Source organism: Diplotaxodon limnothrissa, linkage group LG17 (genome assembly GCF_057381915.1).
Source record: "Diplotaxodon limnothrissa isolate DT_005_m linkage group LG17, D_limnothrissa_male_GT1.1, whole genome shotgun sequence".
Classification (NCBI taxonomy): domain Eukaryota; kingdom Metazoa; phylum Chordata; class Actinopteri; order Cichliformes; family Cichlidae; genus Diplotaxodon; species Diplotaxodon limnothrissa.
Window position 1 is genome coordinate 20615157 of NC_140612.1, and position 23169 is coordinate 20638325.

The window sequence follows — 23169 nt, forward strand, 5'->3', positions numbered from 1 at the left end:
ATCACATGAGTAATAAGTGTGGTCATTAAAATACCTTCATTTGACCTGAGAGCCGAGAGGCTGGTTGAGTGGTGCTTGAGCAGCCTGCCGATCATTCCTTTGCTGCTGGTCAAACACTTGATTTCTAATGTTCCTCTTGAACAGACAGTGAAGTGAAGCCTTCAGTTTTGCATTTTGAGTCTCTAAACATAGAGCTTTTATTGTGCATCTCAAAAAGTAGATGTTTTCTGTTATTATGTGAATAATTTAATAATAATTTAATCAGTAAAGAGAGTTATTAGTTCTAAAGTGTCTTAATTATGTAACTATAATGCCGCATTAAGTTAAAAATTGCAGAAAGGATGGCTGGGTTTTTTGTACTTTTTATTAAAAATGAGAAATTAGTATGTTATCTGCAGAGCAGGGCCCTATTTCAGGAAGCCGGTTTAGAAAACTCAGAGTGAAAAACGATACTCAGGGTTGAGTAACCCCGAACTGTCCAACTCGGAATATTCGGATTCAGAAAGGCTGATAACAATTAGTTCAGTCAACGCGGAGTTGCTTTAACCCCAAGTTAAAGCACGAGGATACATAAAGCCCTGATTAGTGGAGCACAGATTAAGCGAGTCACCATGGAGACGGAGGGAAAGAAGGCGCGGTCAATGTATTTTACAGCACTTGAGGCCGAAATTCTGATGGCAGCATATGCCGATAACATGCAAATTTTGCGGAAAAAAAGTAACACAGCCTCAGCTGCAAAAGAAAGGGAGCATGCATGGCAAAACATAGCCGACAGAGTCAATGCGTGAGTGTTAATCTAAACATTGATCGAGGGATTTCCACCCATTTAACACGTTATTTTATTATATTTTATTTTATTTTATATTTTATACATTTTATTTTGTGATGTGACGTGAGCGCAGGTGCAACCCAACAGGCCCCAAACGTTCCTGGCAGCAAGTAAAAATGAAATATAAAAATATAGTCCAAACAGGTAAGGTGTAATTGTATTATGAGCCATAGTGCTTGGTCTGTTTGTCCGATGTAAATCAATTGCAGTTAGAGGCTACATTAATTTCCCCTCTGTAAGCACTTATTGAAATTATCTGAGCACATTACAAGTACATATTTGCTTACTCTGTATGCTCAAATGTGACCCGTTATAGCCAACAGAAAAAAAAGCGGAGGCCGGAAAAACAGGTGGAGGTCCTCCACCACCACCACTCACAGAGGCTGAGCAGTTGGCTTCCATATTTGTGATAATGTTGGCAGCATCACATATGATCTTCACAGTGCAGAGAACACAAATTAGCATCCATTACTATAATGAAATAATTTGTTAGTTTGAAATGCTACAGGGAGCTATGTACCTGTACATTAATGCTGTGGAAAGACTTCCTGTTCACATAGTCTCCTTCATTTACTGAAGGAGCAATGATTGGAATGTGAGTGCCATCTATACAGCCAATCACGCCTGGGAACCGTGAAAATAAATGTAACATTTAAGTAGTAGTTCAAGTATCACCACATCATGAATTAAGTTTTGGTCATCCTGATACCTGCAATTTTGTGGCATCCCTCTTTGATAAATCTTGTGGGTCTATGACCGGGGAACACCACAAACGAGTGCAGGAGACGTTTCAGTGCAACTGTAACATTCCTGACTGCCCGACAGACGGTAGCCTTGGAAACGTGCTCAGCGTAACCAATATTATACAGAAAGCTCCCGTTTGCAAAAAACCGAAGTGCAATACAAATAATATGTAGAGAACTGAGAGGATGTCCGCGATGTGTCACATGAGCAATATTAGGCCTGAAGATGTTATTCAAATAAATTATAGATTGTGCTGAAAAACGGTAACGTTCACACAGGAAATCATCAGGAAATGATAAAATGTCCAAACGCGCTCTAATCACTCTCTCCCGGCGGAGAGCTCTGCAGAGAATTTGGGTTTCAACATCTACTGGCTCTTCAAGGAAGGGACACGCCATGTCTGACACTTCCTACAGTCAGGTTTCTGACAAAGAGGCGGAGACAGTCAGGGTTAGTTGAAGTAAACCTGCTAGGGGGCAGGTTAGCTTCACGGAGTGTGTCGTCATAGTAACTCACTCAGAATTAATCTAAACTCGCTTTGTGAAACCGAAAACCCAGAGTTTTCGTTAACCCAGGGTATACTTACTCAGAGTTTGCACTAAACCGGCTTCCTGAAATAGGGCCCAGAAGTCGAAGGTTCCATCACTAAATTTAGTCTTTGTTTTTGTTTTGTTGTTGTTGTTGTTTTGTTTTGGGGTTTTGTTTTTTTTTACCATTTTTTTTAGTAACTGCACTTTTTTGTACTGTATGTTGTTAGTTTAAAGAAAAAGAAAACTCTTCAATTTAAAAGGCTGTTTATTAATTTTTATGTTTCTACAGTTGAATCAGAAACGTTGCTAGATTTCTAAATACCTCCAAACAGAAAATTTAATTTTGGAGCCAACCCTAAATCTTGTCCCTAATTTATTGATTAAACCAATCTGGGAATCGTCCCAGTCTCTGGGGATAATGGCCAATAGTTTAAGATTTCTGATGTTTCTATCTGATATCTGGAGCTAGCTAGCCATCCTTTCCTATGTGCAAATATTATAGGATCATCGGGTTTTGAAATTACCTCTCGTTTACTGGCAAAGAGCAAAAAACTTTTAGTACCAAAAATCTTACATTCTGCATATTATATACAGTTATGTGTTTGCACCAACCTGACTCATTGGCAATATGTATACAGAATTGCTCAGTGAAACTTTTTTTTTCCCGCCTGTCCCGTTTGGTTCTTTTGCCATCAGAATTATTGTCTAAAGGCAAAGAAAGATGCCCAACAGATTTATTTTACCAAATGGATCATCCCGGCCTTGCTGTATTGGTCTTTTTGATTCACCTTTGCTTTTATTGTTTATTTTATTTTATTTTCACTTGCTACACATGGGACAGACTTGACTGGGGGAAAGAAAAGGGAGAAAGAAAGAGGGAAAGAAAAACAGCAGGCAAGAGGTACGGTGATGAAGGGCAAAAAACAAAAACCAACAAAACAAACAGACAAAAAATACACATATCAATCACCTGGATCATCTGTTGAGAAAGAAAAAAGAGAGAGCAAGCAAAAAAAAAGAGCAATATAATAAACAACATCATCGTGATGATCTATGTGAATATAACAGTAAATATTGAATATTATTGTGCAGCACGTAGGATCGACAGCGCACAGTGTGCTTTGAGGTAGGAGCTAAAATGGGTGTAGATTGTGTGTGTGAAACTGTGAAACTTCATAAATGCATTTACATATATATGTACACATAACTGTTTGCTTGAATGTACATTTAAATTCAGTGTGTATATCTCTTCATAGCCGACTGGACGCCAATCATATCTCTAGTGTTCCCGCTGGCTGTTTCTCCGGCCTGCGTTCACTCCGTCACCTCTGGCTGGATGATAACTCTCTGAGGGAGGTCCCAGTGGAGGCGCTGGGCGAGCTCCCTGCCCTGCAGGCCATGACACTTGCCCTCAACCACATCAGCCACATCCCCGACCATGCCTTCAGCAAGCTGGGCCGCCTGGTGGTGCTGTATGTATACACAACTTGGGTTATCCAGAGCAAACAAATAGAGTAGAATAGAGTAGAACACCTTATGTGACACTAGGGTTCCATTGAATAGAATAGAAATAGAATAGAATAGCCTTTATTGTCATTGTACAGAGTACAACGAAATTGGAGTGCCACTCCCTTGGTGCAAGTTTCAATAATAAATATAAATGTAAAATATAAAAAGTACAAAACAAACAATCGTAAGTACTCAAACAATAGTATGTACAATATATACAGGATAGCCTGTACATTCCAACTATCTACAATGGTTGGAATGTTTACAGGACCGTCTTGGAGGACCAGTTAACTAATGGTGTTGGTAGTAGATTTGCTGTTAAACTAGGCTGGTTACCAATGAAAGGAGCTGGCTAAATTTGGTTTATTTATGAGTAAATCCAACAGTGGTTGTCCATAGCAAACATACCATACATTAGATTTAGGTAGATAGTTTATTAGTAGGCTATCTTACTTTGTTATTCTGTTATAATTGAGACATTTTTTAGCATAGATCCAGTAGCTATAATCTCAGAAACTGATTTCTGAGATTTGTATATAAACATAAAGAATCTGTAGCAAAAGGGAGAAAAAGATTTTTCATGGTCAAATGGATTTCATTTATTTCCTGCTTGTAGTATGATTTTCATTTACCAATCAAGTTTAAGTCAGGCAAACACTCTGTGAGGAGATCAAAAGGAGAATCTCGTTTACCAAAATGATGGTGCGGTATAACCACCGACTACCATCTTACAACAGTTTAGCTTAAATTTGTTTTATCTTTTTAAAAATGTATCTATATATTTTAAAGTTGAAAATTTTGTAAATGAGTTAAATGATAAATAAAAATTCATTCTTTGCCCATATATCTGCTTCAGATTCAGAAAAATAGTTGTGTGTGGTGTAATTTAATTTAAACTCATTTCAAAAAGCTTAACTTAAGTTTACTGACCTTAAAACATCAGGATTTAAATCAGATCTATTCTTCATATGCAGGCTTACAGAAACTCTTTTCCACTTTTTGGGTAGTGTTTTTGTTTTTATCTGTGTGTGTTTTTGTTAGGAGCATTAAGTTCAACCGTGGAAGCGACTGTCCCCGTCCGTCTGTATTAGCTCCTTAATAACATGCAAGCTCTCTGTTTGTGTGATGGCATTCAGCGCGGCAGCATTGAAGTCTGCTGTCATTCCTTTTGTCCAATCGGTTTGAAGCTAATTTGCATGAAATTACCAAAAGAAAAAAACCTTCTTGAGAGACTCCTGGGCCCCTTTGAAAGAACGCACACACACGCACACACACACAGTCTTTGTCTGCTTCATTAGTCCATCAGTCTCTCGCTCTCTCTCTCCCCAGGCATCTCAACAACAATAGGATCGTTTCCATGGGACCGAACTGCTTCCACGGACTCCACAGTTTGGAGACGCTGTGAGTTTCTGTGTGTGCGCTCGTGTGAGTGCGTGTGAGCAGGAGTTGGAGCAGTCAGGGTTGAGTTGGGGTCAGGGTGAAGGGTTAGGAGATGAGAGAGCCTTAATTTTTACATTTGTAGAGGATCCTTAATGGGATTTATGTTCAAAGAACCTGCACTGATTTGGAGGAATCTTTTTTCTTTCTTTTCAAGAGTTTCATCTTTAGCCTACCTTAGCACAAAGATATAAGGAAACAAAGAGAAAGTACCAGCAAAGCTCCAGAGAAAGCCTTAAAGAGCAATGTTAGCACTGCTCTTTAGCGTACATATTTTATTTTGATGTGGTAAGGCAAGCTATGGTAAGACTGTAAAACTGCCGACAGTTCAGATCTGTGGCTTTGAAGAGAATAAACACCTTGATGATCTTTTTTTGATAAGTTGGAGCCCACATCTAGTTTGAAAATTATGCACTCCATCCCTGCATTTATTTCAGTTTGCAAAGGCATTCAGTGGGCTGGACTGGATTACGCCAAATTCTGACTATCAGGAGAAAGTTTGAGATCCCTGCAGTAAGTAATAAATAAACGTTAAACGAAGAAAAAAAACAATTGATAAATCTGATACATTTATTTTTTTAATGTTGTTTTCTGTCATATATGTATATTCAGGCTCAATGTATATAATGGCACTTTACAGTGGCCCTGTGAGATCAACTGCAATGCAACACCAGCAAATAGAAAAAGGCTGCAAAAACACGTAAAACACAACGTGTTGACGTTTCTTCATGTTTGTTCTTGATTTCTTAAGTTGCAGTCTGTTTGATGAGCCGTCATATTTATTTTGTTCAACTTAGTAAACAATCCAAATTATAGACACCAAGGAGACAGGTCAGTCAGGCTGATGGAAAAAAATAAAGAATCTGGAGCTTTCAGATAAACAATAAGATCCACACAATGGAAAAACATCAATTTTCTTTCCTTTATCCAACTCAGGGTCATTGGAGGGCTCAAGAAACTCGAGAGCAAGAATTGATGATGAAGACAAAGATTGAGGGAGAAACTCAATAAAGACCGTGAGCAGGGTGGGAAAAGAACAAAGGAAGGAAGTAAAAACATGAAAGGCTGCTGACTTTCAAAATAAAGGCAGAAATTAACTAATACAGGGAGGAAGACTAAAAATAGGCTGTAAAAACCTCACCTTTATCACAGAAGTTAGACGCTTTTTTTAGATTTATATTCTATTTTGTCATAAACATATTTTTTACAACCAACTTGTCCAAGATCAAAACATCTATTTGTGTCATTTGTAGGTATATTATTAATATACAGTACAGTTTACTGATGGCTAGCAGCATCATGAGCTCCACATACAGCTGATTTTAAAAGATCTAAAAAATGGCGCGTGCTTGAACAGAAACACATGTGGGAATTTTCTGAGAAATGCTCGCTCTTAAAATGATCATCAATCTTATTTTAACCATTTGCAATCCAAGCCAGTACACGCTTTATGGCGAGATACCAGTTGTTTCTGCCGTCACCAGTAAGCATTTTACATGGAAATATTAAATGGAGACAGAGCAGATTAACCTGTGTGTGTGTGTGTTTATGTTGTGTGTGTGCGTATAATCTGAGGAATGTGTGTGTGGATAGAAATGTTTCTGTTTTCTCAGTCAACCAGAGAAGCAGGTTTAAACACACAAACATACACGGACTTCATTTGGAAATACTTCTGTGTGCGCTTAGCTGGCTCTGTGTGTGGCCTGGGCTGTATGCTAATCATAATTACTATTCATGCACACACACATTCATGGGCAGCATGTGTTTGTGTGTGTATGCGTGTTGGGAGGCTGTGTACCTGTATGATGAGCAATAATAAACCAGAGCAGAGACTCGTGTTCATCTGAAGCTACAAACACAGACAGAGAGGGACCAGGAAAACGGATATGAGAGCAGAAAAAAAATTAATGCAACCAAGCTCTGATCAGACCTAAAGGAAAACACATCCGACTTGTGGAAGAACATTCTTTCATGTTTCATGTAGGCCTCCTCCCTTTTGGCCAAATTAAGATTTTCTGGTTCCAGTAAGTGACGGAAACAGTGGTGAACAGAAGACCAAAATCCAGCTCTCAAAACATCTCCACACAAACCTTTGAGACTGTTTGTGGGTAACATGACCCAACCCACAAAAATAAAAACCACCATGCTGACTGACACCTGACAGTCAAGATAATGAGCCATAGCATGTTCTTAATTATTTTCAGTAGAGAAAGTAATATATGTCAATGAAAACCAAGTCTTAAGGGATCAGTTGGGTTTATTTCCACCTGCTGTATTTCCCATTCATTGGGTCTGTCTTTGAACTCTTCAAGTTCACTGGCTAAGGTTTATCACTCTGTGTGCAGAGCTCACCATTCCCACTGTAAAGGTGTTTATCCAAGAGCCAACCATTCCAGTACAGACTATCTAAAAATGATAATATCCAAAGCTTGTGTCGAGCATGGCTGATGTTCCTAATCCAGATTTGATAATGGTCGTCCATCCATCCATCCATCCATTTTTTTCCCATTTATTCATTGGGTTGGAGCTTATCCCAGTTGTCATAGGGCAGCAGATGTCCAAATCTTGAGCTGACTTTCATTAACAAAATTGTCCTAAATTAGAGTTAGCCTTAATGCCTATGATGACTCATAACCTCTCACAGGATTTTTAGCACAGCCTTTAGTCCAAGTTTTGACCGATCATATCCCAGATTAATATTTCCAACGTAATCGTTCTTGCCCCTGATGTTACGCTTCAAAACATTGAGAGTTAACATTACAAATTTGACTCAATATTTCCTGTTTAGAGGATAAATAGATTAGCTTACTAAGTGTAGCAAGCATTAGCAAGGCTGGGGCTAATCATGCTAACTGATGTGCATCTATAACGCTATAAATCAAAGTACAAAGTAATAAAAGAAAACACTTGTTACATGGACATGGAAGACACAATTATTCGGAGGCAGAATTTAAGCTAAAATGATATTTGATTACTATTTACTATTTAATGTAACAAATTATTTGCTTAACTTCAAGGCAAAGGTTTATTAATTTTCCTATCTCTGTAAATACATTCATTACAAAAAACCGAATCATTACATCAAAACTAAAGTAATCTATGAGAGACAGAAACAAGAAGGCTTGATACAAACCCAGCCACAAATCCAAAAATCCTAACCTGATTGTAGATGTCTGAAAAATCTCTCATCCAATCCCAAACGTCCAAGCTCCATCAATAATAACCTTGGAAAACAGAAAGCATACCAGTTATTGTTGTTCCTGATCGTCCCCCGGACACACACATGTACTCACACACTCAGAACCAGACGGAAGCAATTTCAATTTAATGGTATTTTTCACAATGTGGCAGCTTCATTCCACACACAGTGTGTATAATAGCCACCTGCATCCCAGAGATGGATGAGAGAACCTAATTGAAGCCATGTGTGGACTTGAAGAATGCTCTAGTCTCTGCTGGTGATGAAAGAAAAGAGCAAAAGAGGGAGGCACAGTTAAATGTTTCTTTAATAAACTCAAAAGACGGGGAAAAAAAGATTAAGCTAAACATCAAACTTGAAACCCAAACATTTACGTGAAACACTTTTCTAATATAAAGCTGACATTCCCACAGCTTCTTAAAAACTGCTTTTTTGTAATAGAACTAACATAATTCCCAGTGTAGAGCTGGTTTTCTAAATGTGAAGCAGTTACCAGTCTGGAGATGAAATTTCCAGTTTAGATTATTGGTGTGACTTTGGTGCTATTTGCTTCCCAACATTCCTTGTTTAAAGTATATTATTCCCCAAGGGCAGGTGTTTACCATGCTATATTCCCAATCTAAAGGTTATCATTAAGAGTACAGAGTTATATATAAAGTGTATATACTTCTATATACTTTACACTACAGATGGACCAATCCGATATTACGTATCGGTATCTGTCCGATACTGACGTAAATTACTGGATCGGATATTGGAGAGAAATAAAAAAATGTAATCCGATCCATTAAATAACAAAAAAGCACCTCACAAAATAACCGTAGCACGTGGCAGCAGTATGCCTCACGTGATAGAGCGGCTGTGTGTATTTGTAGCCTCGCTACCAATCCGGCATTTCATTTCCGAGGAAGTGATCCCAGAGAGAAGTAAAGCAAATGTGTAAGTTCGTCTCTGAATGTTTGTAAACCATTGCCGAGTTAAGCTTAACAACCGATATATGGAACGACTGCCTCTCTCTCCCTCCCTCTCCTGCTGCTACTTCAATCATGAAACTGATCAATGATCAGCTGATCGGCTTTTCTGTCACGAGTCCGTCTCTCTTGCTTGTCTATCGCCCACTTCGCTCCAGAAAGAGGAAACCAGCGGCTGAACAACAGCAGCACCTTTAAGCTTGATAATCTGTTGTTAGAATTGATTTAATATTACTTTGCACACCAGGATCCTTTTCTACATACAGTGGGGCAAAAAAGTATTTAGTCAGCCACCGATTGTGCAAGTTCCCCCACTTAAAATGATGACAGAGGTCAGTAATTTGCACCAGAGGTACACTTCAACTGTGAGAGACAGAATGTGAAAAAAAAATCCATGAATCCACATGGTAGGATTTGTAAAGAATTTATTCGTGGTTTTTGCTGGGAGTTTTAGAACCCTATTAGTTAGGTTGCTTAATATTTCTGCTAAGTACTCTTTAAAATACCAGAATAGGGAGGATGGTGCAGGTTTAAGTTTATTAGATTGATCAGTTTTGCTGAACTATGAAATATTTTGGGTGCAGTGTATTTTTTGCATACAGGTATGACAGAATAGCTTTAGTGTTTTTTTTTTTAACTTGAGTATGAACTTATACAAAAAGCAGCAAGATATTAAAAAAACAGTTTTATTGATTAAAAAACACTATATCGGATACATATCGGTATCAGCAGATATCCAAATTTATGATATCATTATCGGTATCGGACATGAAAAAGTGGTATCGTGCCATCTCTACTTTACACTATACTCTCAATTTGAGATTTATCAATACTAATATGGGATTTATGTTCAAATTGAGAGTCCACAATTCTCAGTACAGAGATTGTATTTCTAGCCTAGACTTTGCCATTGCCAGTATAACTGGTGCTTCCTGCTACTGGTGACAAATCCAATTTTTTTTTTTTTTGAAACAAACATTATTCTAATTTATAAACATTTTATTGTCAGAAATATTACAGAAATATTAGTTTTCTTCTTTACTGATGTGAAAGGTAATTAATTCAACAAAGTTCAGCAGAACTTTTTAGCACCTTGGCATTTACACACCAAGGGGCGCTGCAGAAGACGCTACATAAGGAAATCTCTCTTTTTCTTCCTCAGAGATCTGAACTTCAACAGCCTGGTGGAGTTTCCCACAGCCATACGATCACTCAGCCACCTCAAGGAGCTGTGAGTCTCAGCCGACTGATTGAAAAAGGCATCTGTTTATCCACAGCAGACATGGCTAGCTCAGGTTCTCCGGTTTAGCAAATTTTAGCATATGAGGCAAGATGTGGACAGCATCTTATGCTTGACTGTTTACATATTTGATGAAAAAGAAAAAAGGACAAAATCAATAAAAAAATTTCCCTGAAAGTTAGTTCAATCAATCACGACTGTCATCAAAATAACGAGAAGGGCGAGGGAAGCTTCCCAGTAATAATGATGAAATGAAGGAAGGAACTTTTATAATAACACATGGTGGAAACTAATTTCCTTTATCTTCCCGTTTAGCGGATTCCATAGCAACAACATCCAGTCTATCCCGGAGCACGCCTTCACTGGGAACCCTTTACTGAACACCATGTAGGTACAACTAATAACAGATTCAACAGATTGCAATATTTTTTACTTCCTGGTTCCAAAATTAATGAGGATAAAATCAATAATCTGCTAAATTCATCTGTTATTTTTTATATCCTTAAGATAGTGACAGTCATGAATGATGATCCTTCTTCTTACTCCGTTGTCACCTTGATAAAAACTTTGCTGATGAGTTTTGTTGAACTAAACATGATGTTTATGCTCGGTGATAATTATTAGTGATAATAATTTTTTTTAAAAAGATCATGAAACATGTTTTATTATGTTTTAGGGTGGGGCATGCAGAGCCCCTCGGTTTCTCAGTTCGATCCCCTGTCGTATGAGAAATCAAAAAGCTACAATAGCATGGTGGCTGTCTCCATGTTTATATCCAGCATCTTAAGTAATTTTGCTAACCTCTGTTTAACACTTGTTAGCTTCTCACTGCAGCCTGAGATGAAAAACGTGTTTTTGTGGATGTTTTGCAGATTTTTTTATGACAACCCAATTCACTCTGTCGGACGCTCGGCCTTCCAGAACCTACCAGAGCTTCGCATGCTGTGAGAAACACTCAAATTCAACACACAAATAACACAGCACAGCACTTTTATAGATTTAACTAAACCTGTTAAGTGCTTCAGTATGTTTTGGGACTTTTCTGCCTGACAAACAATAGAATAGAGACATTTTTACTTCTGCCTAATCAAGATCAGAGACATAAATAAGTCTCAAAGCAATGAGTCAGTTAAAACTACTGAATCTTTTCTAAATATTCTTGAATCTGAATTTAGATTGAACTGTAAGGACCTTCACCTTCACACCAGAAACTCCTTCCAGCCATTCAAAGAGGAGGCTGGCATAACATAAACTCCTCGAACTTTATGAGCCGATAATATTCATAAAGGTCCAAATGATCATTTCTAGACAAACAGGCTTAAACTAAAAGTGAAACTGATATCAAGGAGCAATTTTTTAAACATGTCTACATAAATATGGGAACTTTCTTCCATTATTAGAAGTCAATAAAAGGAGCAGGGAATTTTACCCCCCCAAAAAAACAAGAAAACAACAGGTATTTTAGACATCTGTCCAAAACATCTGCAAAACTACATTTATATTGTTACTTATTAGGCAAAAACAAACTGCATTCCAAATTTAAGCCAACACACTGCACTTGAAAGCATAACATTCAACAAATTAAAATATATATTTTTTCTGTTCAGGAATGCAAGTAAAGTATTTAAATATTTAAGCAAGTATTTAAGAATTACCAAGCTTGTTCATACAGGCTGATTAACCGATTACAGAAACATAAAACGTGATTTCAGTAATTACCAATACTGTGCATTTAGGATAGCTATGGCATATCCTTCCATTGGGTGGTGCGCTAATAAATTTATTAATCACTGTACATCTTCTGTTCGATTGATGGATGTTCATTAAACATGAATAAAGTTCCAAATAAGATGAGGCAATAATGCCCATGACCCAAATTTCTGTCTAACAATCTTGTCACAGATATGTATATTATCAGTATTACATAATTTCTGCTCTGGATTTCCGGTCAACACGTTAAGGATGTGAGATAGTTGTTTCTTTTTTATTTCTTTCAACACGGCACCTGAAGACATTTTGCTGGACCCTTCATGCAGCATCACAAGTCCTTAAGTTATCTTTATTTCAGGAAAACAAATTACATTTTTCTGATTTTGTTTTAGGAATATATCATTAGTAAAATCTTTCAAAACCAAGCTGTAAATGCACTCCATTCACGCTCCAAGACCAGTTTCAGTAGTGCCACAGAGATATACTCTGAAGGTAGAGCATGGCAGCAGCTATTACAAAGTTAGCCACCTCTTGTAGGACCATCAAGGATGATCAAAATGCTTGCTGGCCTTTCACAGGCCCTTAGTATGGTAGAGGTATCTTCCATTGCCTCAGAAGTTTCAGCTCTGCATCAAAGCAAAATGGAATGACAACATAAGATGCTGGACCAAAATGTCTTACATCTGGATGTATGGATGGCATAAAGCAGTAGCTGTGGAGTCAAAGAGATGTCCATCTGCCCTTTCCTTCAGCCACTAAAGACAGATTCAGTGGTTTCCAATGAACATATCCATAAACTGAGTTTAAATACCATCCAAAGCAATGGCCGACTGTAGCAGAAGGAGAGCACCAAGACTGAAAGGCAAGGTTTACAAGATGGTAGTGAGACCTGCTGTGATGTTTGGTTTGGAGACGGTGGCACTGGAAAAAAAGACAGGAGGCCAAGCTGGTGGTGACAGAACTATTGAAGTGAAGGAGGACATGCAGAGGGTGGTGTGGCTGAGGAGGATGGGGGGTTTGGGTGAGAGTGGGTTAAGTGATTCCCTGTGGTGACCCCTGAAGGGAGCAGCTGAAAGAAGAAGAAGCAGCACTGATAAACTGAAGTTGAAGCTTCTGTCTTTGAACCTCACAGATCCGCCCCATGACAGATCCAAGTGTTGACAGCTTTAGATGAGAAATATCAAGTAATCGCTGAGCATATATGACATGCAGACTCAACCTCCCTGTTGCCCTTTTGTTCAGTGCAGATGTTAATTACGCAAATAATGAAACGCAGTAAATCATTTTCTGCTTCTCTTAGCTTAAACGCTCTTTCCGTGTCCAACTCTCAGATCTCTGAATGGAGCTGCAGATCTCACTGAGTTTCCAGATCTGACGGGAACCAAAAGCCTGGAGAGCCTGTAAGTGACACGCACACACACACACACACACACACACACACACACACACACACACACACACACACAGGAATGTTTCATATCCGAGTGTGTTTCTGAGAGCTGAACACCCCAAATCACACTGCTGTTATTAATACACAGCAATTATTATTCTATCTGACAGACTGTAACTTTATTTTTCTGCAGCTCGGCGTGAAATTAAAACCCTTCTTTCTTCTTGTTGTGACCCACTTTTCCGTGTCACAATAAACACCTTGGCTGTGTTTATTTTCTTGTCTTTTTCCATTTAAGCTCATTTCTGAAAGCAGTGTGTATTTAACAGTAACCTCACGCTGAACCAGTAGGTGGAAATAAAAAGTCCAACCAAACAAACCGTCCCACATTCTTCCATTTGACCCCCTCCAGTGTTAACCCCCCTCTCCAACATCCTGTTTCATCCTGTGAATCCAAATTCTGCACGTAGCTGCTTTTCTTTAATCAGACTTTTCCATATTGATGATTTATTTTTCATATAATGAGCTTGGACCGCTCACCGTATTACTCATTACTGTACTGGCTTCATTTCAGTCATGTGGATAAGGGAGTCATTCCAACCTTAATGCAACTTCAAAGCACCTCAACACATGGCTGTAAAGTGTAATGCACTGTGGACGCCCCTGGACACATCACAATGTTTCTACATGCTATTTAACAAGCATATACAGTTTATTTTACACAATTTACAATACAATATACCCAAACATGTTGTGTACTAACCTGTTTCCAAAAAAAACAAGACTACAATAAATTGAAAATGGTTCAAAGACAACAATAACTTAATTTCAGATTTAATCACTTTCTTAAAGGCTTTACAGGCCAAAAGAATCTGTGTTTGGCAGATTGTTTTTTTTGTTGTAACAAACTTTCTAGCAATAAATCTTATAGCACTAGGAAGCCTGTTTATTTCCCCTTTTCCTCTGATGTGGAGCCACATTTTCAAGGAAAATGCATCTGTGGGTTGCCCCCATGAAAAACTCAGATCTTCTTTGCCAGTGCCAAACATCTTATTCTGCTACCGACTCTTGTCTGGTGTCGTTTACTGGATTGGATGAGTGAAGTCTGAAGAAACAATTTGTTCATTAAACAAACAGGTAGCATGTGGAAGTACCATGTGCAGCTACGACAGCCTGGCACCTCCTCGTCATGCTTGTCACGAGCTTGGACACGCACTGCTGAGAGATGACATCCCATTCTTCAACTAGCATTTGCCGCAAGTCGGTCAGTGTGGGTGTGTTTGTCACTCTGACAGGAGCAGCACAGCCAGGCTGATCTCACAAGAGTTCAGTGGGGTTGAGGTCAAGACTGCAGGCAGGTCGTTACGTCCTCTCCACTCCCAAATTCTGGATGTGGTCTCTGATAAACTCCGCTCTGTGGGGGCAAATACTGTCATCTTGGAGTATAGAGTTTGGTCCCAGACTGTGGAGATATGGGATTGCTACAAGTTGCAGAACCTTATCTCAATGTCTTTCTGCTTTAAGATTGCCTCCAACACCTGGAGTACAATAAACTCAAAACAAAAGCCAAAAGCAGAATAAGCTGTTTGTCATTGGCAGAGAAGATTTGTCAATTTTTTCATGGGTGCAAACCACATACTCAACTCTGCTGCTCAACCAACAAATTCATTTCCTTACAAGTGTGGCACCATTTAAGGGGAAATAAACAAGTTTTTCAACAGTATAACATTTACTGCCAAGAAGCACTGTCACAATAAAGAAATAATCAACCAAACACAAATTCCCTTACTTCTTGTACCTTATTTAATGTTAAAAATTAAAAAATCTAACAGTTTTCCTATTTATTTTTTTTAAACGTCACGATCAGGCTGAGAAAGTTGTATAATCCTACTTAAAAAACAAATGCATCCAGATGAAGACCTTGCTTATTTACGCAAGACCATGCCATCCTCCATGATGGTATTGCAGAGGCATTAGTGCCTGTGGGGGAGTATCTTGTTCATCCGTGACAGCAGCATTGATGTTCAACGGTTTCTACAGACTTTGAAGAAACATATGTCACCACCCAGATTCCCAGCGTCTCTGTACGAGAAAGACGTGCATATTTCAGGATAGCAATACCAAACCACATTCTGCATGTATCCCAGCCCTTTAAAAACATCTGGAACAATATGAAACTAAATATATGACAAAGGCAGTCCAGATCTATGGAGCAGCTAGCTAACTTGCAACAAGCAAGAACTCTTTTTAAAGAAGGTCGAAGGCATCACACTGTGAAATATTCCCTGGCACATTCTTTTTAAACATGTTGCTGATGATAAATTTGTAATATGAATGTAATATCTGTAAGGGGAAAAAACTTAAAAATTCCAAGTTTTAGCATTTTATCTTTTAGGTTGTTTCATTTTCACAAGATTCACAGCCCTGTTTCTTCTTATTAGAAACAGGGCTGTGAATACATAACACATTTTTAATCTACTTCTAAATTGCTCCCGTGGAAAACTAGTTCTGTTTTATCTCTCTGTGTGTAGGACTATCACCGGAGCTCAAATCACCTCATTGCCCAGTTCGGTTTGTGAGCAGCTTCCAAAGCTGCAGCTGCTGTGAGTCCAAACACAACAATTACATCCACATCTCTGCATGTCTCTGAACACTGAACTCAGGCTGAAGGTGGTCCCTGAAGGCCCTGTATATCATCAGGGACTATTCATGTCTGTCCATCAAATCATATCTGCTGTTGCTTCATTTATTTCAGATATTTTTTTAAGTCTTGGCTTGTATGCTGGGAGCTGCTGTGATGTGTTCAGTGTGTATAGGAAATTACGGTGCTGACAGCTTCAACTCACTCTCTCCCTCTGCAGCGATCTCTCCTATAATCAAATCCAGACTCTTCCCAGCTTTTCCGGCTGTGAGAGCATTCGAAAAATGTGAGTTTAATGTTCATTTTACATTTAATTAAACTGTTCTTCTTAATGTTTTATTGCCTTTTTTGGGAGGGTCGGATATAGCTTATTTTTTGCCCGTGAAGCTTTTAAGACACAGTTATTAAATCTGAAGTTACCATAACAATCAATAAAGTACAGACAGCTGTGCATTGTGGGAATAATTATCACCCTCATAGTCTATTTCTGACCAATCAGGTCATTCAGGAAACACTTGCTGTAAAACAGATTCTTTAGTGATGTAATGGAAACAACGATGGCTAATATGTGTGTGTACATGTATGTCTGTTTTTGTGAGGACCGCAGTGAGTTCTGGGCCTTGTGAGGACATTTTGCACAGTGAGAGTTGAGAGTTTGTACAGTTCAGGGCTTCAGATTTAGTTTTCGGGGGATATGAGTTAGATCAAGTGGCACCCCCCATTTTATCTATTATTTAGCAGGTACAGTATGTGTGCCCGTGTGAAGCACCCATACAGCTTATGGATACAACTAATCAATAATAATAATAATAATGATAATAATACATTTTATTTGAGGGCGCCTTTCAGAAACCCAAGGTCACCTTACAAAAAACACAATTAATAAAATGAACAGTAGTCATAAAATACATAAAATAAGTTAAAATTACAAAACAGAGAACTGGGGTAATATGAGCACTTAACGGAGTGCAAGTTATGACCCGAGCTACAGAATTTTGAAGAAGTTGGAGTTTATGAAAGGACCTTTTAGGGAGACCAAATAGGAGGGAATTACAGTAATCAATACGGGACGTAATAAGACTATGGACAAGGATGGCAGCAGCATGAGGAGTAAGGAAGGGACAGAGTCAGTTAATATTACGTAAAGCAGACCGGGTTATGTAATTAATGTGAGACTGGAATGAAAGAGTATTATCAAGTATGACACCCAAACTCTTAACCTGAGGGGAGGGAAGGGTAGGAGCATTTTCAATGTTAATGGAAAAACTGTGGGATGTGGTTAAGATAGATGGTGTACCAACAAGTAAAACTTCAGTTTTATTACTGTTAAGTTTGAGAAAATTGGAGGAGAACCAGGATCTAATCTCAATAAGACAGTTTGAGAGGGAGGTAGGTGGGAGAGATGAATTGGGTTTAGAAGAAAGGTAGAGCTGGGTGTCATCGGCATAACAGTGAAAATTGATATTATATTTTCGGAATATATAACCAAGAGAAAGCATATGAATAATGAATAAAAGAGGCCCTAATACTGAACCCTGGGACACACCAGCAGAAACAGGATGGAGAGTTGAGGAATGGGATTTAAATTAAAGGATATTTAAGGATAAACTGAGTGCGGTCTGAGAGATAGCAGGTAAACCAGGCAAGGGGGGTGTGACTAATACCAATGGATGCTAACCGGTTCAGGAGAGAAATGGTATCAAACGCCGCACTAAGATCAAGAAGGATGAGAATGGATAGGAGACCAGAATCAGCTGCCATCAGAAGGTCATTGGTAATTCTTAACAGAGCAGTTTCTGTGCTATGATTGGGGCGGAAACCAGATTGAAATTGTTCATAGAGATTATGGTCATTGAGATGTAAATGAAGCTGGGCAGCGACAACTTTTTCAAGAATTTTTGAAATAAAGGGGAGATTTGATATAGGGTGAAGATTATCAAAGTTATTGGGGTCTGCACCAGGCTTTTTGAGAATTGGGATAACAGAAGCCTTTTTCAGTGCTTCAGGAACAATCCCAGTGTTCAGGGAGGAATGAATAATATTGGTTATGAGAGGTGCTAACAAGGGAAGACAGGCTTTAACTAACACAGTAGGGAGAGGGTCAAGTTGACAGGTGGATGACTTAGATTTTTTAATGAGATTAGATACGTCAGTTATGGAGGGAAGAGTAAAGCTTGAAAATAACTCACAGGAAGACAGTAGGGGAACCAGGAAGTCTACTTCAGAGTCAGGAGCTCCTAAAGAGTTAAGTTGACGGTGAATGTCTGAGATTTTACAAGTGAAAAAAGAGAAAAAAGAGCACAAGAGAGTTGCAAAAATCAACAGAATACATGTGGGAGGAGAATGTGTCTGGAGGTTTTGTAATTTTACTGAACAATGAATAGAGGGACCTGGAGTTACCTTCATTAAACCAACCAGACTAGCTGGCATTTCTCCACACACTCCAGCCTTTCATCCAAACCTTCTCCATAAACCATGTTTCATTTACAGCCCGAGAACTCAGGTTGATGGAGCGGCATGTGAATGCATCATATGAGCGATGGTCCTCTCAAAGATAGAAATACAAACATGTGTGTGTTTTTCAGTGATCTGCATCACAATGTGGTAGAAAAACTGGAGGAAAACACATTCGCTGGTCTGCTATCACTACGCTCACTGTAAGCATGCAAACACACACGCACACACACACACACACACACACACAGACACACATCGCCAATTTAATTGGCCAGCAGATCCTGAGCAGAGATCCCTCTGTAAGTATTTCCAAATGGAAACTCACTTAGTCATCCAGGTGGTCCGCTTGTGGATGGGACAGGTTTGATGCTATGGTTTGGAACAAAGACAAGAATCTGTACAGCACTACACCTGATACTACAGCTCATACTAACACTACACTTAGGACTATTAGGGTTAGGACTATTTGCAGCCTCCAGTATTACAGCATCTCAAACTGAGAAACGAGACATGCCTCTCTTAACATTACTGCTAATTTTATTATGGTATTACAGACGTAAGAGTATTATGTGCACAGTTTCTTTTATTCTGGGATTAGAAACAAAGACCTGCTGTTTCGTAGGCCTGCGGTGCTTTCGCTTTAATCCGAACTAACAGCCTACGCAACAGCAGAGATCAGGTCAGCGTACAAAGTTTACCAACAGATTAAAGTGGAGTAAACAAAACTGGACAAAAAATACAGAGAAGGTTATGTGTCTGCACACAAGGTATTCATAGGCTAAAATACAATCATGAAAAATTCAAAAGAAGATGAAACGCATTGATTTTTTACATATTTCCACAAACCCTGCAGACTGGGTTGACAACCAGAAGAACATCAGAGTTCTTTCTGTTAAGGAAAAAGCAACTAAATCTCAGGCACCACGGCTAGTATTTAGCAGAACTAACTTCTTGTAGATTTAACTGACATATTTTTTATTATCATAAATCAGTATTTCTGATCACATGACTGCTGGTTTGTTTTCTGACTTCATGTTTTTCTATCCTGCAGTGATTTGTCCTGGAATCGACTGTCATCAGTGAAGCCAAACTCGTTCTCTGCTCTCCCTGCTCTCACCAAACTGTGAGTTCTTTATCTGTCTGAACATTGGTTAGTAGTTTTGAAACCATTTTTTAAAAATTCCTTTTATAAAAATTAGATAGCGTAGTAGTGGAGAGTGGACAGGAAAGCAGGGAGAGGAAGTAGACAAAGAAGCGCAGCACAGGTCGTTCACAAACTCGTGAGCTGAATGGGTGCCTGGAAAACCATTTTTGATTGAAAAGTTGAGGAAGCACGTTAAAACAGCTGCTAAATTTTCAGCAAATATGTTCAACTGCCCTTAAATATGTCATTTTAAGTTGAAGATTTGTGGTTTGTGTGAGATTGTAACCTATAGATGTCCAGGAGACGGGAAAATGGCCTGTTTTCCTTAAATTTATCTGAATTAGTTATAGAATATAATTAACTGGTTTCCACACTGGTTTCCTCTGTTTTTGCAGTGACTTGTCATCCAATCAGCTTTCCTCTCTGCCTCTGAGTGGCCTGCAGAGTTTGACTCACCTGCGTCTGGCTGGAAACCAGCAGCTGATGGAACTAATAGCCCAAGAGGATCTGCCTCGAGTCAGGTGGGCATTCACTCATAAACAAAGGAAGACATATTTGTATTAAGAGACGTCCACGTACCACCAGACTGTGATGCAGGACCTCCAACATGGTTATCAGGAAGCAGACTTATCCACAAATCTGTCCTGCAATGCAAACACTGCTGATGTGATTTAGGAAAAGGTTTGAATTAACAGCCACTTTGCTGCTGATTAACTCCTGTAGTGTTTAGATGTCACACACACGCAGATTCACACACTCACTCACACACACAGTGTAATCTGTCTCCTCCATCTCTGATGGAAAGCATCTAAAGGGACATTCCACTGAACAGCAGGTGCAATAAAATGAATTTATTTGAGCCATGTTTGGACAGATAGAGGTGTTTATCACTGTGTGCGTCTGTGTGTGCTCAGGGTGATGGAGCTTCCCTACGCCTTCCAGTGCTGTGCCTTCATCTCCTGTGAGCGGAGAGGTGGAGGTGCAGGAGGTTTGTCCTGGGAGAGAGAGGAAGCAAGAGACTCAGCTGGAAGAGATGCAGCTATCCTTTCCAGCCAAGGTGAACCCCAACACACAATGGAAGTTTTCACCTGAGGAACCAAATGATTACATACACCAGGCATAACATCATAACCACTGACAGGTGACATGAATTATACTGATATCGCTTAATCATGGCAAGTGAACATGCCGTCTTCAAATTTTATGTGACCTCACAACTTACAGGTGTTAAAGGATGCTGCTAAAATCTTGGTGCCAGATACCTCAGCACATCTTCCAGGTTGGGTCAGGGTGGTTTTGACAGTACTAGGGGGACAGATGTTATGTTATGCCTGATCAGTGTATTAATAAGAGGTAGACATAACTACTTGCTGGTTTGTGGGCTTCACATTTTAAGCCTCTGCTTTAGCTTTAACTTCATGGAGACAGCTGTCCGCCTCTTTATCTTGAGCCAGAGGTGATCAAGAGGTGAGCAAGAGGGTGAATTCAGACAACACTAACTGTTTTGCTTCGGAAGCTGCATTCATTTCAAGTAAAAGACCAAAACCAGAGCACACTCTTTTTGGATAGTCTATTTGGATAATTAACTGTACAGCAAACATATTATTTGTTGGTTAATTCCATTAGAAATTCTCCAAAAGGCTCCATGAGCACAAATACAGTCCAGACTGCCAGTTCATGGAATCCAGTTAATGGACCTAGCAGAGAGCTAGCATGTCACTAAATTTTAAGTCTCAATTTCCCCCGGACTGGAAATTTTTCTATAGATGCCACAACTGTTTAGTAGCACGCTTTAAATGTGTTTATTACTGCTGTAAAGTTGGATATTTTAGCATGGGAGACTATGGGAACTGACACGCTTTTGGAACTGCCTCAAGTGGCCACTAGAGGAACTGCAGTTTTCCGCTTCATGTTTCAGTGGCAGAGGTTGCACCTTATTTAACTCCTCAGAAAACCCTTCCTCGGGGTACCCCCTTTAAGATGGGACTTAGAACACTGGACAGTGTTAGTTTGTTTCTATTTTTTTGTCAATCAAAACTACAACATGGAGCTTGTTAAGCATTTATAGAAAAAAAGGGGAAGAATCCAGCAGAGATTTGAGGCACTCCTCTACACAGGTCAGCCCTAAAATTTTATTCAGGTCATCATTTTTCTTCATTAGATACAAAACTGTTTTTTTTTTAAAAGAAGCTTGGTCAGAGTGGAAAGCAGGTAATGAATGGGTGGAAAGTGGAAAGTTCCATGAGCTTTATGTAAGATTTAATATGAGGTGTAATCAAAATGTCCCATAAAAATAAAAATATAAAGTTTCCAGTTTCAAATTTGGCTGATCACCAGTTCAAAGTTGTTTTTTCATTCAGCTTTGACTTAGGGATGCTTGTTTTTCCACTAAAAGTAGAAATAAAACCAACGTACTGCTGTCCTCACTGTGTCTCTGCAGTAGATCAAGATTGGGAAGATTTCCTGATGGAGTTGGAAGATGAGCCCAAACCCCAACACTCAGTCCACTGCAGCCCGGCACCAGGTACCAAAAACCCCTGTCTGTCAAATTAAAACACAATAAACACACATCTGTTATATGAAAATTAAGGAAACACAACTCTGAAACAGATTTTATTAGTTTTAGAGAATCAAATCAACAGCACCTCTATGATAGCTGAGTCTTTATCATCAGTGCTACATTACCTATGAGGATTAATTACTTAAATCTTTATCTGTGAGAAAAATCTCAGCTCTACATTTCTACATTTTAAAAACAACTCAGTTGCACATAAGAGCTTAGAGGCACACTTCTTTGGCTTACAATCATTTCTGTATATCCATATCTTATATCTTTGTTTTAATTAAAAATAAATACTTGTTTTAAATGTAAAACACCAGAGGGCGCTGCAGGAAGGGACTTTTATCATTACAGAAGCATAAATACTAGTTGTGTGTACAAAAACATTTAAAAGATCGTGTTAATGGTTTATGTTTCCTGCAGGACCTTTCCGTCCCTGCCTCCACCTGCTCGGCAGCTGGATGATCCGTGGTGGGGTTTGGCTTATCGCAGCAATCTCATTGGTCAGCAACAGTCTTGTCGTCCTTTCAGTCTTCTTTTCTCCAGCCACTTCTCTCACTCCCCCCAAACTACTGATTGGCTTACTTGCCCTGGTGAATGGCCTGATGGGAGTGTGGAGCGGCTGGTTGGCGGCAGTGGACGCTTGGACATTCGGGAGCTTCTGGAGGTAGGACACCAAACCAGAACAGACTGGGGACTCTGGGTATCACTCGAGGGATTTAGGAGGAGATCAAGGAGAAGGGGGGATATACTGTATGTATTAAGGAAATTAGGGATTGATTATTAGAGGAATTTGGGACTACTTTTC

General features: G+C 39.1%; 1 protein-coding gene across 1 annotated transcript in view; it reads left to right on the forward strand.

Annotated features, from left to right (window-relative positions):
* LOC146614931 (leucine-rich repeat-containing G protein-coupled receptor 5-like) overlaps positions 1 to 23169 on the forward strand; it is a 50811-nt gene that overhangs the window by 25198 nt on the left and 2444 nt on the right. The window contains exons 5-18 of the mRNA XM_085375725.1: positions 3360 to 3575; positions 4942 to 5013; positions 10382 to 10450; positions 10775 to 10846; positions 11332 to 11403; positions 13501 to 13569; positions 16091 to 16162; positions 16421 to 16486; positions 18786 to 18857; positions 19709 to 19780; positions 20197 to 20322; positions 20716 to 20858; positions 22242 to 22325; positions 22785 to 23028. Coding sequence (XP_085231851.1) covers positions 3360 to 3575; positions 4942 to 5013; positions 10382 to 10450; positions 10775 to 10846; positions 11332 to 11403; positions 13501 to 13569; positions 16091 to 16162; positions 16421 to 16486; positions 18786 to 18857; positions 19709 to 19780; positions 20197 to 20322; positions 20716 to 20858; positions 22242 to 22325; positions 22785 to 23028 — 1449 coding nt within the window. The remainder of the gene's footprint in view (positions 1 to 3359; positions 3576 to 4941; positions 5014 to 10381; positions 10451 to 10774; positions 10847 to 11331; positions 11404 to 13500; positions 13570 to 16090; positions 16163 to 16420; positions 16487 to 18785; positions 18858 to 19708; positions 19781 to 20196; positions 20323 to 20715; positions 20859 to 22241; positions 22326 to 22784; positions 23029 to 23169) is intronic.